The 14,228-nt window shown below is 38.4% G+C and overlaps 1 protein-coding gene across 1 annotated transcript; it reads right to left on the minus strand.

Moving 5' to 3' along the window:
* Positions 1-180: 180 nt before the first annotated feature.
* On the minus strand, positions 181-13,909 carry LOC110103435 (purple acid phosphatase 15). The gene is made up of 7 exons (XM_020832155.2): positions 13,518-13,909; positions 12,591-12,782; positions 10,430-10,763; positions 9,763-9,980; positions 8,886-9,076; positions 2,472-2,753; positions 181-694 (listed from the first exon to the last, which is right to left on the minus strand). The coding sequence occupies exons 1-7, from the start codon at positions 13,795-13,797 to the stop codon at positions 551-553; spliced, it is 1,641 nt and encodes a 546-aa protein (XP_020687814.1). The 5' UTR covers positions 13,798-13,909; the 3' UTR covers positions 181-550.
* Between the last annotated feature and the right edge of the window lie 319 nt (positions 13,910-14,228).

The following is a 14,228-nucleotide window of genomic DNA, read 5'->3' on the forward strand; positions in this document are numbered from 1 at the left end:
TATTATGACCGATGGTATTCAAAATAAGAGAGAGAGAGAGAGAGAGAGAGAGAGAGAGAGAGAGAGTTTATATGTTAATATATATTGTTCATTTGGGTCAAGGTTGAGCCCAGTTTATGATGCACTAATGGGCCTTCAAATTCAATTGATATATATATATATATTAAAAATAAAAAATAGTAAGAAAAATGTCACAAACTAATCATTAATGAGATGCAGCCAACGTTCTGTTCGTAGTTATTTTTTTAACAAGAATGTGCATCCAAGAGAAGCCAACGTTCTGTTCTTAGTTTTCTTCAGTTTTAAAGCTCTAACGAAATCCATTTTCTGCACAGCAATCGCTATTAGAATTTTCACCACTGCAGCCTCATCCATTTATACAAAGCATCAGTACCAAAAACCTACAGGACTACTGTAATGTGTGGTAGAAAAGTCTATCCGTCCCCCTCTTGCTTAATTTCTCTGAAATTGGAACTGCTGCCACTAAAATCGTTCTAGGTTTGAATCACTACGTAGACTGAAAATGGAAGAAATTTTCAAAAATGTTTGATCAAAATAAGTTCATTTTCGTAGCTGAATTTGGTAGGATGGGGCACTTGTGCGGCTGCCTGACTATATAGAGCTGATCACCAATGCTTTTATATGAATCCTGATTTCGGTGCCATGTCCACAATGCGTGAGTCTCATTTTTCACCTGCACGTTATGCCATAAAAGTGAGAACATGAAATTTCCAGTATCTAAATTTAAAAATTTCTTTAGGATTTCAACAGTATATTTATTAACATTTATTCATTTATTTAGTACTTTTATGCTAATTTGAAATTTTGAATGCATTTATAATTTAGAAATTTGTTTAGCATTATCAGTCATTAGACCATCTTCAACCGAACATCAAACATGTGTATGGCGTCATTCTGTCACTCCAGCCGAAAGCCAAATCTTCCGTCATTTGCTTGCGGGTGAACAGTCCGACCCCAATATTGGCGTTGCACTGTTCACCTACATGATTTTTCTGTCTCAACTGGATATGCCGTAGAAATGCGCTAAAAAGGAGAAAGACGGTAACTTTCGCAGAAGCCAGCAAAATGGAGTTCGATTGGAGATGAATTATTGCATTTTTAAGTTTCACCGCATTTTGAAGTGAAAAATGGGATTTTTGGTTGGAGATGCCCTTAGGCAGGGTTGAAACAAGCAATGGTCCAAAAGATACAATTCTCCATTAATGCTTAGAATTTAGTTCTCTAGAGATTTCAGCCAGGTCAAGGAAGCTTAGAATTTAAGCGCCATCTCCCTCTTCTAGCTCATAGAGTCTCTCTTTCTCATCTTTCATCAACGTTCTATCTTACACCCTCAAAGTCTCTCTCTTAGTCTCTTTCACCTCTAAAATGGCGGCCAATCTTTCAACTAAAGGTGAAAATGAACAGAATTATTTCTAAATGGAGATCTGGTTCAGCACAGTGCATTAACTATCGAGTGCAACACAAACTAGCACAAGAAGAAAAGAAGCTAGAAAAATTTTACTTCTATTCAACTTCTTTATTGTCCAGTTAAATATCAACAAAAAGTAAATAACAAGCAATTGCCTCAATAACTTATTCCTTCATGGCTCTGATTCCGTATGAAAAAAATAAATCATTTTTGTAATACAACATTTTTAAGTACCATGAAAGTAAAAAACATGTTGTGAGATCCTTTCCTTGTGGAAGAAGAACTTCCACCGGATCTTGAGAGAGGAGGGAGAGAGGAGGGAGAGAGGAGGGGGAAACCGTGAGTCAAACTCAGCAAATTCTTATTTCCTTGGCTGCCTATTACAGGCCTAAACACACTTATTTAAAGACTCCTAAAGACTATACAAATAGCTCCACAAATGGCTACATATATCATACAAAAAACCTATACAAAAACAAACCTAAAAATCTGGAATAATATCTAACACATGTGTTTTCTATGATTTTAAACTATATTCGATGACTTTTATAGGTAAATAAGTAAAACCGATTTTGAGTATTTCATTTTGTTAACGTGTGTGTCATACTTATGTAACATATCGAGCTCTTATCACGCCAAACATAATATACCTAAGTGCTTGTTTATATTTGGCTTATTTACAAAACAAGCTGAAAAGTCTAATTCAAGCTAGACTTATATGCTTAACGAACAAGCTAAGTATAAACAATTATTGAGACGAAATGAGCTGTAAGCAAACATAAAGTTTTTTAACATCTACTTTCACCCCTCATTTGCTTCTCTTTCTACATTCTATCATTGTTTATCTCCAAACTAAGGTCCATTTTAAATAATTCTCCATTAAAATAGAGCAATAAGCAATTCTCATTCTTCAGTTTAACAAGCTTTAAATAGTAACAGTAGTTGTTTATCTATCAAATCAAAGTTCTTATAAACTCTAAAGGATACACTAAATATAAAGGTATCAATTCTTAAAATGACATAGTGAGTATGCTGATTATACCTCTAAAATTCCATGACCAAAGCTACTTTCTCTATAAGCACTGTAATCAGGTTGATGGTCCCAGCAGAACTTGCCCTCAGCTGGTCCACTTGTGAAGTTAAAGGCGCAGAAGCCACCCATATCATCTGGGGTTGTTGCTGGATCAGGGCAGTGGCCAGGGTCATCTGCATGATTTACTGCCATCTTCTCCCGGTTTCCGCCATCTCCAACCATAATGTGAATGGGAGCACAAGGATCCAATGTGTAGTTATAAACCCGATTTGATCTCTCGTAAGCATGCACCTGGCATTAAAGAGCGAATTAACAGTTAGAATTAGAAATCATCTAAATGTTAGTTAATAACAATGTATTCTTTCTTTGCATAAAAAGAGTGCATTTCGACCAATGCTATCAATCATGTTACTAATGCGACTTGGAAGTAAAAATAGCAAGAGAACAAGTAGAAAATTGTAGGAACTTGAAGATAGAGACTGATTTTTGCTTATTTCTTTAACAAGAAAGAACGATACAAATGATCTATTATTCGAGAGGTAGATCGGCTCTCCCACAAATCCTAGATGTCGCTAGGAAACTCACAAGAATGAAACTACAGCATAAAACAATTTGCATGAACTAAAAATAATGCATAGTTAGTCTTAAATAGGCTCCCCTACTTCCCTCCTAAATCAACCTCCTTTCCTTAATTAATTCTTTATTTTTTTCTCAATTTTGAACTCTTTCCCTAATTAGAATAAAAACTTTCCTAATTATCTCTCCCTAGATTTCTTCTTCAAACATAGTGCATTATAATTTTCTTATGCCCAACAAGGGGGGGCTGAATTCTCCCTGCACGTAACAATACTCAACCCCCAAAGATGCACTTTGTCCTCAAGGTGGAAGGATAGGAACCATCCACCGATCGTCTCGTATGGCTCTTACGTAGCATAGTGCTCTAGCAAATCCTTCCACTTGATTAATACTTCTTGTGCCCCTGTTTCTTCTCTACGCACACCTTCTTCTCCTAGAGGTTCCAAAATGACCTCCATGTCTTCTGTCTAAGTCCGGGGTAGTGAAGATGGTGTGTGATATCCTATCGCCTTCCTCAACTGTGAGACATGAAAGACTAGGTGCAATGCGGATGAAGGTGGTTTCCTTAGTCAATAGGCCACTACTCCAATGTGTTCTAAAACTTCATAAGGCCCAAAGTATCGTGGGGACAATTTATCATCCTCTTCCTGGCTAGTGTCTTATGCTTGTAGGGCCTTAGCTTTAAGTAAATCATTTCTCCTGGCTCGAAGAGTACTTCTCTACTATGCTCACAAGCATTCCTTTTCATGATTTGTTGGGCTCTCAACAGATGTCCCTTGAGCTCAAATAATGCTCTATCCCTCTCCTCTAAGTATTGATCTACACTGGATGCTAGTGTAGGGCTATGTCCATAATAAATCAAATGAGGTGGATCTCTCCCAGAGAGAATCCTAAAAGAGGTAGTTTGTGCTGATGGATGGTATGAGGTTTTATACCAGTATTCGGCCCAAGCAATTTACTTTGCCCAACTCTTCGGCATATCTGATATGAAGCATCTCAAAAAGGTCTCTGCACTTCTGTTGACCACCTCTGTCTGGCCATCTATCTGAGGATGATATGATATGCTTCTCTTTAGGACTATTCCATATAAACAAACAACTCCTTTAGAAATAACTAAGGAACACATTGTCTCCAACCGACACAATGGACTTTGGAAATCCATGCAAGCGCACCACCTCTCATATGAAAGTAGTAGCCACAAAGACTGAGGTGTAAGGGTGTTTCATAGGGATGAAGTGTGCATATTTGCTCAGACGATCCACTACTACCAGTATCACCGAAAATCCCTCCGAACATGACAATCCCTTAATGAAAGCCATCGTCACTTCCTCCCATACTCTCTCCGGATGAGCTAGAGGTTGTAGTAACCCTACTAGATTCATGACTAAGTACTTGTTCCTATGGCACACATCATGTCTCGCTATTCAATCCTCTACATCACGGCGCATCCCCACCCAATATATTTTCGCAGAAACTTGACTGTAGGTCTTCCGAGCCCCTGAATGTCTAGCCACAATGCTGCCACGAAACTCGTGCAACAACTTGGGGATATATCCCGACCCCCGTAGCAAAATGAATCTCCCCTGATGTACTAGTTAGGCTCCTCTCAAAGTGTAAACGGGATGACTGTCTAGGTTCAGCAACAACTTGGCCCTGATCTTCTTTAGTCCCTCATCATCCTCGCTCTCCTGTTTTAGATCTTCCCAATTTAAACCATAGGTACTGACAGAGTTGTCAATTGTGGCTCATCCATCTTTCGTGATAGTGCATCTGCGGCCTTATTCTCTAGTCCTGGATGATATTGAATCTCGAAGTCATATCCCAATAACTTGGACAACCACCTCTAGTGCTTCTCAATCACTATCCTCAGCTCCAGTAGAAACTTCGAGCTCATCTGGTATGTCCTAACAATAAAATGCCATTCCAACAAATAGGGTTGCCACTTTTAGATGGCCAAAACAATCACGATCAACTCTCGCTCGTATACGAACTTGAGCCTCGCCCTGGTAGTGAGCATCCGACTAAAATAAGCAATGGCTAATGGGCCAATGATCCTGCATGAGTAATACTCCTAGCTCGTATCCTGATGCATCTGTCTTTACCACAAATTGCCTGCTGAAGTCAGGAAGTGCTACCACTGGCACATAGGTCATGGTTTTCTTTAGCTGCTCCAAAGCCCATGTCGTTACCTCCCCCCCAATTGAAATTGTCTTTATTTAGTTGCTCAATCAATGGCCATGTTATTATGTCATGCTCTTGCACAAACTTTCGGTAGTACCCAGTGAGGCCTAAAAACCCTCGTAGCTCCCTCAGGTTCTTAGTTAAAGGCCATCCAACATAGCCTCAATCTTGGACTTATTTGCTGCTACTCCTGCTTTGCTCACCACATATCCCACATACTCTACATGTGGCTATGTAAACGAACATTTCTTCATGTTGGCATACAACTCGTGCTCCCTCAACATCTCCAACATAGTCCTCAGGTGACCAACATGTTTTGTCTCCATACGACTGTAGTCAGGATGTCATAAAAAAACACCAAGATAAACTTTCTAAGACAGGGTTGAAAAGCCTGATTCATAAGAGACTGAAAAGTGGTTGGAGCATTGATAAGGCTGAAAGGCATCACCAAAAACTCTACTGACTCTCATGAATCCTAAAAGTAGTCTTCTGCACATCCACAGGTTTCATTCTGATTTTGCAGTATACTAATTTTAGGTCAGTCTTTGAGAAGATGACCGCCCCAAATAGCTAATCCAATAGCTCATCAATCACGAGAATAAAAAACTTATCAGCACAGATTTCTTATTTAGGGTCCTATAGTCTACACAAAATCTCTATATGTTGTCCTTCTTTTACACTAGTAACTAGGCTGGAAAAGGGGCTCACACCAGGTCGGGTAATCCTTTCCTCCTGCATCTCCCTAATGAGCCTCTATCTCATCCTTCTGAATCTATAGATACTAGTACGGTCAGACACTAATATGTGAAGCTCCCTCTTTCAAGGTAATAACATGCTTGTGCTCTCAGGGTGGCGGTCACCAGCTAGCCTGCTGAAAAACCTCATGAAACTTTTGCAAAAACTGATGTATACATTCAGGAACATTGTTTACCTCAAAAATCTCATATCCCCTCCAAGCTTTGTAGCTCTACCAAATAGCACAGCTTTGCCCCCTTTATCGCCTTGACCATGATTTTGAATGAAACCATAATTCTGCATAGGCTAGCTTCCCCTCGCAACACCACCTTCTTCCCATCCATCGAAATCTCCAGTCAAGGACTTCTAGTCTACCTTGGTCTCCCCGATCATCTGTAACTACTTCATCCCTAAGATTACATCAGTGCTCCCCAAATCCAAAGGAAGAAAATCTTCCACTATCTGTATGCCCTGGAGTGCTAGCACCAATCTCCTGCAAATCGCCCTACTCCTCTCTACCTTTCTTATTCTCATCATGAATCCAAAGCTTCTTCTATCACCAATTTGAATTCCAACAGGTTTACAATCCAGTTGAAGATGAAGTTATGAGTAGCCCTGTTATTCATCAAGACCACCACTGGTTGCTCCCCGATCTTTCCCCTCACTTTCATGGTGTGATTTAGAGTAAATCCCACCATAGAATTCAGGGGCACTTCCACCATATCAAGGTGTAGATGCTCCCTTCCTTCTACTTCCTCCACCATATCCTCACTATCGGTCTCTTCCTCCTTGCAAACCATAAGAAACTGGAGTGTGCGGTCCTTGCTCCGATGACCTAATACATACTTTTCATCACAGTGAAAGCACAGACCTTACGCTCTCTTGTCCTGCACCTCTAATTATGTGAGGCACTTGAAGCTGGCCCCGAGGTGAATCCCCCCACCTTTATCCCTCGGTGCTTCCCACTGAAATGACATGATCTGGTGGGTCCTTAGTTCCAGTGAAGTTGAGGTACTCCTGTAAGAGCCTCTCGCAACCGCGCTCTTACTACTCCTCTCCATCGGTCTATGATCCTCCACTATCTGAGCTAGCTCCATTGTCTCCCTCAATTCTCTCGATCTCAGTAATAGAAAGTCCACTTATATGTCGTGCTTGAGCCCCTTCATGAAATTTTTCTCTAATATTGCCTCTAAAATTCCCCTCAACAATCACAACAACAACTCGAATATCTCCTTGTACCCCATGACAGTCCCCTCCTAAGTCAAGGTAAGGAATTGCTCGTGTAGGTCTCCTTCCTCAATGGCTCGAAAAAGTTCCAACAAGCAATCCTTAAACTCATCCCACGAATGGATCAAATATCTAGCCTCTCTCCACTAAAACAAAGCGAAGGCTTTCCCCTTTAGACATAACCCTGCGGTTGTAAGCTTCACCTCCTCTCTCAACCCATTCACCACAAAATATCTCTCAACTTGGTATACCCACCCATGGGCATCATTCCCTTCCTCACCTTCGCTTCTCCACCCCAACTTCCACATTTTCCATGGGTTCCCCCCGTGTAACAAGGGTGGGAATCCCACCTTTCTTCCATCCACCTACCATGATCCGATTCCATGGCTCTGCTTGTCTAGCTCCTTCTCCAGTTTTTCACTCTCCTTGCTCAAACGACATCCTATAGTGGTCAGTCACCCTACCCCTTCTAACATAAAACTCCCATCTTGTTGTCCCCCCATCCGAAATTCCTATTTCGTCCCTCTTGATGAAAAGAACTCTCTTCATCGAACTCTTCCCGTCGATCTCTTCCCTTTAACTTCGGCCGAGGGAATATCGGTCAAATCGTGGTGAGGGTTAGCACACGGAACCGTTGGTGGAGTTTTGGATTGCATCTCCATGAGCTTCCTCATCATCTTCTCCATCCCTCCAAATCGGCTCTCTATTCGATTCTCCATCGTTGAAAATCTTTCTTCCATGGTGGATAACCTTTCATCCATCCCAGACTTGATTTTCTCCAATTCGCCTTCCAAAATATCCAACTTCTTTGCTGCTATCTCTCCAAAATCTCGCTCTGATACCAATGATACATTTAGGAAGTAAAAAAAAAGCAAGAGAAAAGTAGAAAAATGTAGGAATTTGAAGATAGAGAATGACTTTTGTTTTTTTCTTCAATAAGAAAGAAAGAGACAAGTGATCTATAGATCAGCTCTCCCACAAGTCCTAGACGTCGCTAGGAAACTCACAAAAAAACAAACTACAACATCAAATAATTTGCATGAACCGAAAATAATACATAGTGAGCCTTCATTAGGATCACATACTTCCCTCCCAAATCAGCCTCGAATTAATTCCCTCTCAATTTTGAACTCTTTCCCTAAATAATTTCCTCATAATTATCATTAAAAACTTCCTAATTATCTCTCCATAGATTTCTCCTCAATTTGGAACTCCTTCCCTAAATAATTTCCTCACAATTATCATAAAAACCTTCCTAATTATCTCTCCCAAAATTTCTCCTTCTGACATAATGCATTATAGTTTTCTTGCGCCCCACAAGGAGGGCTGAATTCTCCCTAGCTAACAGTTACACCACAAAAAGGAGATCTTCAAGTTCAATAGCTAAGTTTAAAAGTTGTGGAAATTGTGAAGTGATCTTCAAGTTCAGGAGTTATGCAAAAAGATGACCCGAGTGGCCACAATTAATAATGAGATCTCCAAACTATACGCCCATGGTCGTAAAGGACAATTTTTTACTTCACTAGGGAATAAGCTTAAACCTTAAAGGCAAACCAAAAACTTCATTTAAATAATTAGTGGATTAAGATCGATCCCTCACTTCCTAAAACTAGCAAAGCTTGTTCCGTAAGAAGTTAATAGCAACATAAAACGATGGGTTTAAGACAAACAACATCACAACAAGAGTAATGACAAGAAACTTACATGACCATTGAAGACAATGTCAACACCATATGAGTATAGTAGTTCTTCCATTTCCACCCTCATGCACTCCACCTCCCTATAATGGGCTTTATATGTACTATACCAGGGTGGATGCCAAGTTGCAATCAACCAAGGGGTAACTCTTCTATCTACAGATGCCAAATCCCTTAGCAGCCACTTGTACTGATCTCCTGTCATGAACAAAATAAGGTGTTGCCGATAAACATTGTTGGCAAAAATGAAAGTGTGTATGGATGCTTGGAGAGTCTGGAAAGGAAAGTGTAAAAAAAGGGTAATGAGGGAAAAGGGTTTCATTGAATAAAAAAATGTGTTATGACTTTAAATGCAACTTAATTTAACAATCAACCTTATGGTCCAAACTCCAAGAGAGATTGAGGTTTTGAATTTATTGCAAGGTAAGAAGATTATGACATATTGCATATGTATGTTGGATGAATCAAAAACATTATTGATAAATGCCAAATTTCCATCATAACACATTATACAACAGGAAGATGAAACTTCAACAAGTTTTCAATATAAAAAGGACACATAAAAGATCAAGATAATCACGATCAGGATTGGACATCTATATTATATCTTCAGTATCTTGTGTAACAAACTTAGTTGGTTGCCCATTAGCTTGCTCTTTTCTGGGATAGCTATCATGTCTTGGAATATAGAAATCCTAAACAGCAAGCATTACAAGATGCATATGGGATTAGAACAAGAACACAAAGGATGTACATGCCAATGAAACGCATTCCATATGTGTGTCTACATCCATATGCCTCAAAGGTAGAAAAAGTGGTCTATAATATGAATATCATTGAATATATTCAACAGAAAAGTAAAAGAACTAGCAACTTAAGCTTACCTGACTTATTGTAGGAAATGTATGCACCAAGCATGACAAAATGTATTCCTCCAGCCTTGAAGGAGTAGTAAAATGTGGAGTCTGATCCACTTTCTTTATTTGGGAATGCAAATCTTGAACTATAAGCTTCAAAAGTCTTGTCGCCCACCTGTTCTTCTTCCTCATGGTTTCCTTCTATCACCATTATTGGAATTTTTGACACTGTAGGTTCCATAAACCTGAAAATTTTGAAAATGATACATTTAATTAAGGAAAAATTTTCGTTGAATGTCAAAAGCAGAATTAAACATATTAAAAGTCCGAAAACATCACACAAGCCACAAGTTTCTTGTTTGAAGGAGAGCTTGGAAGGATTAGGTTGCCTCCGTGTGAACCTAGAAATACCCAAGAGCATTGCTCCCCTGCAATGCAAAGGTAATGTTGCATATATCTACCCCATCTATACCCCTAATGGTAGTAGTATGAATCACCAGGTACACCCTTAAGAAGACTAATTATGGTTAAGACCAATATAATGATATCTAGATTGACATCATTATTATGAAGTCAAACAAATCTTTCTAACATACAAATAGGTAAATTGAAAGGAAGCCATAAAGGTTCTAATCTTTACATATTACTATATGAGAAAGGGAGATCAATAATATAGTGTTTCAATAATCTTTACCTTGCCCAGTAGTCCCACCTAGGTTGGTAGGACTCATGTATTGGGGTATTTGGAAATGAGCAAGAGTAGCACTTTGACCCAGTTCCATTTGTTAAATACAAGTTCGCATAAGTAACATCCCCCAACAATAAGATCAGATCAGGTTTGTTACTTTTCATATGATCCACTGTTGAAGTTGTATTATAAGTAAGGCCAAGATCCCCGACAACTGCAATTCTTTTTGGATAGCTCTTAGGACCTGAAACGGGCATTGTTCTGAACTCATGTGTGGTACTCAATGCTGGTATTGAAGGGTCTCCACACCGATAGAAATAACGGGTACTTGGCTCAAGTCCTGCAACCCATACAAGATAAATTTGATTATTATTGCAAAAACCAGCAAAAAAATCTAATTCAAGGATGAAAAGGTATGATCGTTTGAAAATGTGCATTTCAAAGTTGCATTTCAAATGTGCAAAGAAAAAATAGATTTGACGATGTAATGTTCAACTAGCTAGACTTTGGACAAATATTATGTAAGAAGCGCCTAAAAAGGTTCTTTGGGCACTTCATAAAGTACTGAAAGCTTTGAATGTTATTTTAATAATGAGAAAATAACTAAAATGATTCATTGACTCTTTATGAAAGATCAAAATACTACCCAACTATACTAAAGAGTTATTTTGGCCTTCAACTCTTTAAAGAGGAACAAAAATGGTCCCACCATAAAATTATTTTGATTCATTTTTAAAGATATTAAGGACCAAAATAGTCATTTAATATAGTTGGAGATCATTTATGTCTATCATAAAGATTCAATGAACCATTTTGATCATTTTCTCTTTTAATAATATATGAGTAGCATCCAAAAAGATTCTTTGGTTATGTCATATAGTATCATTTGGTATTTCTACACCAACATATTAACTATCAGATGTGTAAGTAAATCAATATTCTCTATGCCTTAACAGTTTCCCTCTTGCAAGAGAGCTCTCCAAGTCAGGCATCCCATATAGTCAAATGTAAGTTCTTATTTCAATATCATATATCAGTCAACAAGGGTTCACCCAACCACGTGGAGCTATCATGGAAGTCGGCCAGTTTTGCACTTTGCCTAACCATGGTAGAATGCAAAAAAGACCGACATGAGCCACAAATTGTTTGAACCACTCAATTTTAGCAAAGTCATCGACTCTTATACATTTGTGCAGTTTGCCTAACCATGGTAGAATGCAAAAAGACCAACATGAGCCACAAATTGTTTGAACCATTCAATTTTAGCAAAGTCATTGACTCTGATACATTTGCAAAAGATAGTGGACCAAAAGGGAACTAAATTTGAGCCTGATACACTAGTAGTCATATTTGATTTTAACCCATAAGATTTATAAGTGCCAAATATTTGATATTTTACACCAATATATTTTTTAACTATCCAATTTGGGACTAACCTCAATACTCTCTCAAGAATACTAGAGGGCCTTCAATATGCAAAGCAATGTATCTTCAAAGGCAAAGACCAATAATATGAACTAAAGACAAGTTAAATGCAATATCCTTCAAATCCTTTTGCAGCTTACTGTACTCATGTTTAGAAGTTCAGAATTAAAAACTCCAGTGTTTAAGTCCAAGTAAATGCTGTGACCATAGAAATTTTCTCATAGAGAGGACACTTTTCCTCAAGCTAGAATTTTCTTGTAGAACTTTATTATGAGTTTGCATATGAAAATTTACTACGATAGGAGTGAACAATTAGTTATTGCTAGCACTCAATCATAACTGATAAAAAATAACTGAAACGCAGCTAACAATATGATAATGTGTGCAAGTATAAGACTCCAAAAGCTACTTTAAAATTCAGTTAATCAGATAAACATGCAAGCCTTGGTGAAAAGGAGCAGTTATTCAGTGAAGTCAGACGCTAGTGTATGGAACATTATATAACTTAATGGTCTAACGAAACTGTTGCCTTCCTGCATAAGCAACATTATCACATAATAAATAGAATATCACAAGAAATTGTTGCTCACTTGCCTTCCGACATGAGCAACGTTAACACAGAATAAATAGAATAACAAAGAAATCTAAACAATAGAACAAAACAGTGAAACTACTCTGCATAGAGGGAACTATTAAATAAAATTTGAAAGCCTAGCAAGAAAAATATGCAATGTCTATCTACCTGTAAGGCGAACATGGTGGATTATTCCAGATGTGTAATTCTGCATGCCTTTGAATGGATAAATCTGACTATAAACAAGTGAATGGCCCGTAGCTTTCCAAGCTAAGTGATGGCGCAATCTTCCATAACGAACGATACTTGCAACCTTTGCAGGATCCAAAGGTTGAATGTCATTACCCATTTGGTAATCACCTGCAGATCATCAAAAGAAAAACTGTCAAAAGCACATTATCATCAATTTTTTCGAGTTGATTCTCTGAGAAATCAGTAGTAAATTCAAAACAGCAAACCAAAAACCTTTAACTTCAAAGGATCGGATAAACACACAATCCTTTAAGAATCACAACAATAAGATTCATAACTGAGAAAATTTTACAATTAATAAAAAACTGTATCACTCTGAAAAAGACAGCACAATACCATCCTTACCAACCACAACGAAGTTTAACATTCCGTTCCAATTAAATTAAAAGCTCATCCTTATCAGAATATCTAACAAAAAAGCTGTCCCCAAACAATTTCCATTAGTTCAATAAGCATAACCAAAGTTGTCTCCCCAATTAAACAGAACAAATGTATGTACACAGCATACCAATTCCAAGAAACAATGCAGAAACATTCACTTTCTCACCAAATACAGCAAAATAAGAAAACCGCAACACACTAGAATCTCGTAACTAATCCATTCAGCTAAGAAAACATAAGATAAGCAAGCATTGAAGATCTTAATGCTGTTTAAAATAAACATACTAGGGGGAAAAAAATAGAATCCTCATTTTAACAACAATCATAACCGCACAACCATACATAAAAACCAATAAAAATATCTTTAATTATAAATATAAACTAATGAAACACAACCCGCTTCTACAACTTTTCAAAAGTACATTTCGACAAATGCCGAGATCAAACAGAGAAATTTCATGCCTGTGACCCAAGATATCCAGACGGAATCGGCGGTAGCGGAGAGGGACACAGAAATCTGCTCCGGCTCGAAACCCCTCACCCGCCTGACCACCCGCGGATCGGTTTCCGGTAAGTCAACGGCTTCACCTCGAAAAGCCTCGTCGTCAAGCCTCACCGTCACTGGCGCGAAGGGCCCGTCAAGCGTCGACGGGACAGCTGAACATGCGGCCCCGCCGCCGCATCCTTCACCGACGGCAACTGCCGACAGTAGCAGCGTGACGACCACAGCCCAGTTCGCCATGCGAATGCTTCCTTCAGTGTTTCTCCGGAGCTCTTCTTGTTCTCCTCCTTGGAAGAACTCGGGGGAAGAGAAGAGAGAGAGGGTATGGAAAGCATGGTGAAAGACTGGAAGGATATGCTGCAGTGGACTAAAAAGAGAACATACGTGGAAGGAACGCTTGCTCACCCGCGACTTCCAGCTGCAACGGTTGATGGCCCTGTGACTGATGTGACGCGAGCGCTCAAACAAAAATAATGTTATTTTAATTAATCTTTTCTTTTGTTTGAATTCTTTAGAGACTCTTTAAAAAATAGGATTTAATTTTATTAGGTTTTAATAAATTCTTTAAATTCAGAATTTAATAAATTTTGAGTATGTTAAATCATAAAAATTATTTGAAAAAATCATTGCTAAACCTTATTAAATTTTATAAAATTATTTGGAAATATAAT

Source organism: Dendrobium catenatum, unplaced genomic scaffold (genome assembly GCF_001605985.2).
Source record: "Dendrobium catenatum unplaced genomic scaffold, ASM160598v2 fragScaff_scaffold_466, whole genome shotgun sequence".
In the NCBI taxonomy this organism is placed as follows: Eukaryota; Viridiplantae; Streptophyta; class Magnoliopsida; order Asparagales; family Orchidaceae; genus Dendrobium; species Dendrobium catenatum.

Coding starts and splice junctions, on each gene's coding strand:
- LOC110103435 (XM_020832155.2), bottom strand. CDS start 13,797: ATGGCGAACTGGGCTGTGGTCGTCACGCTGCTACTGTCGGCAGTTGCC. Junction 12,783..13,517: donor CTGGATATCTTGGGTCACAG/GCATGAAATTTC, acceptor GATGATCTGCAG/GTGATTACCAAATGGGTAAT. Junction 695..2,471: donor TTGGTCATGGAATTTTAGAG/GTATAATCAGCA, acceptor CATAACGTGCAG/GTGAAAAATGAGACTCACGC.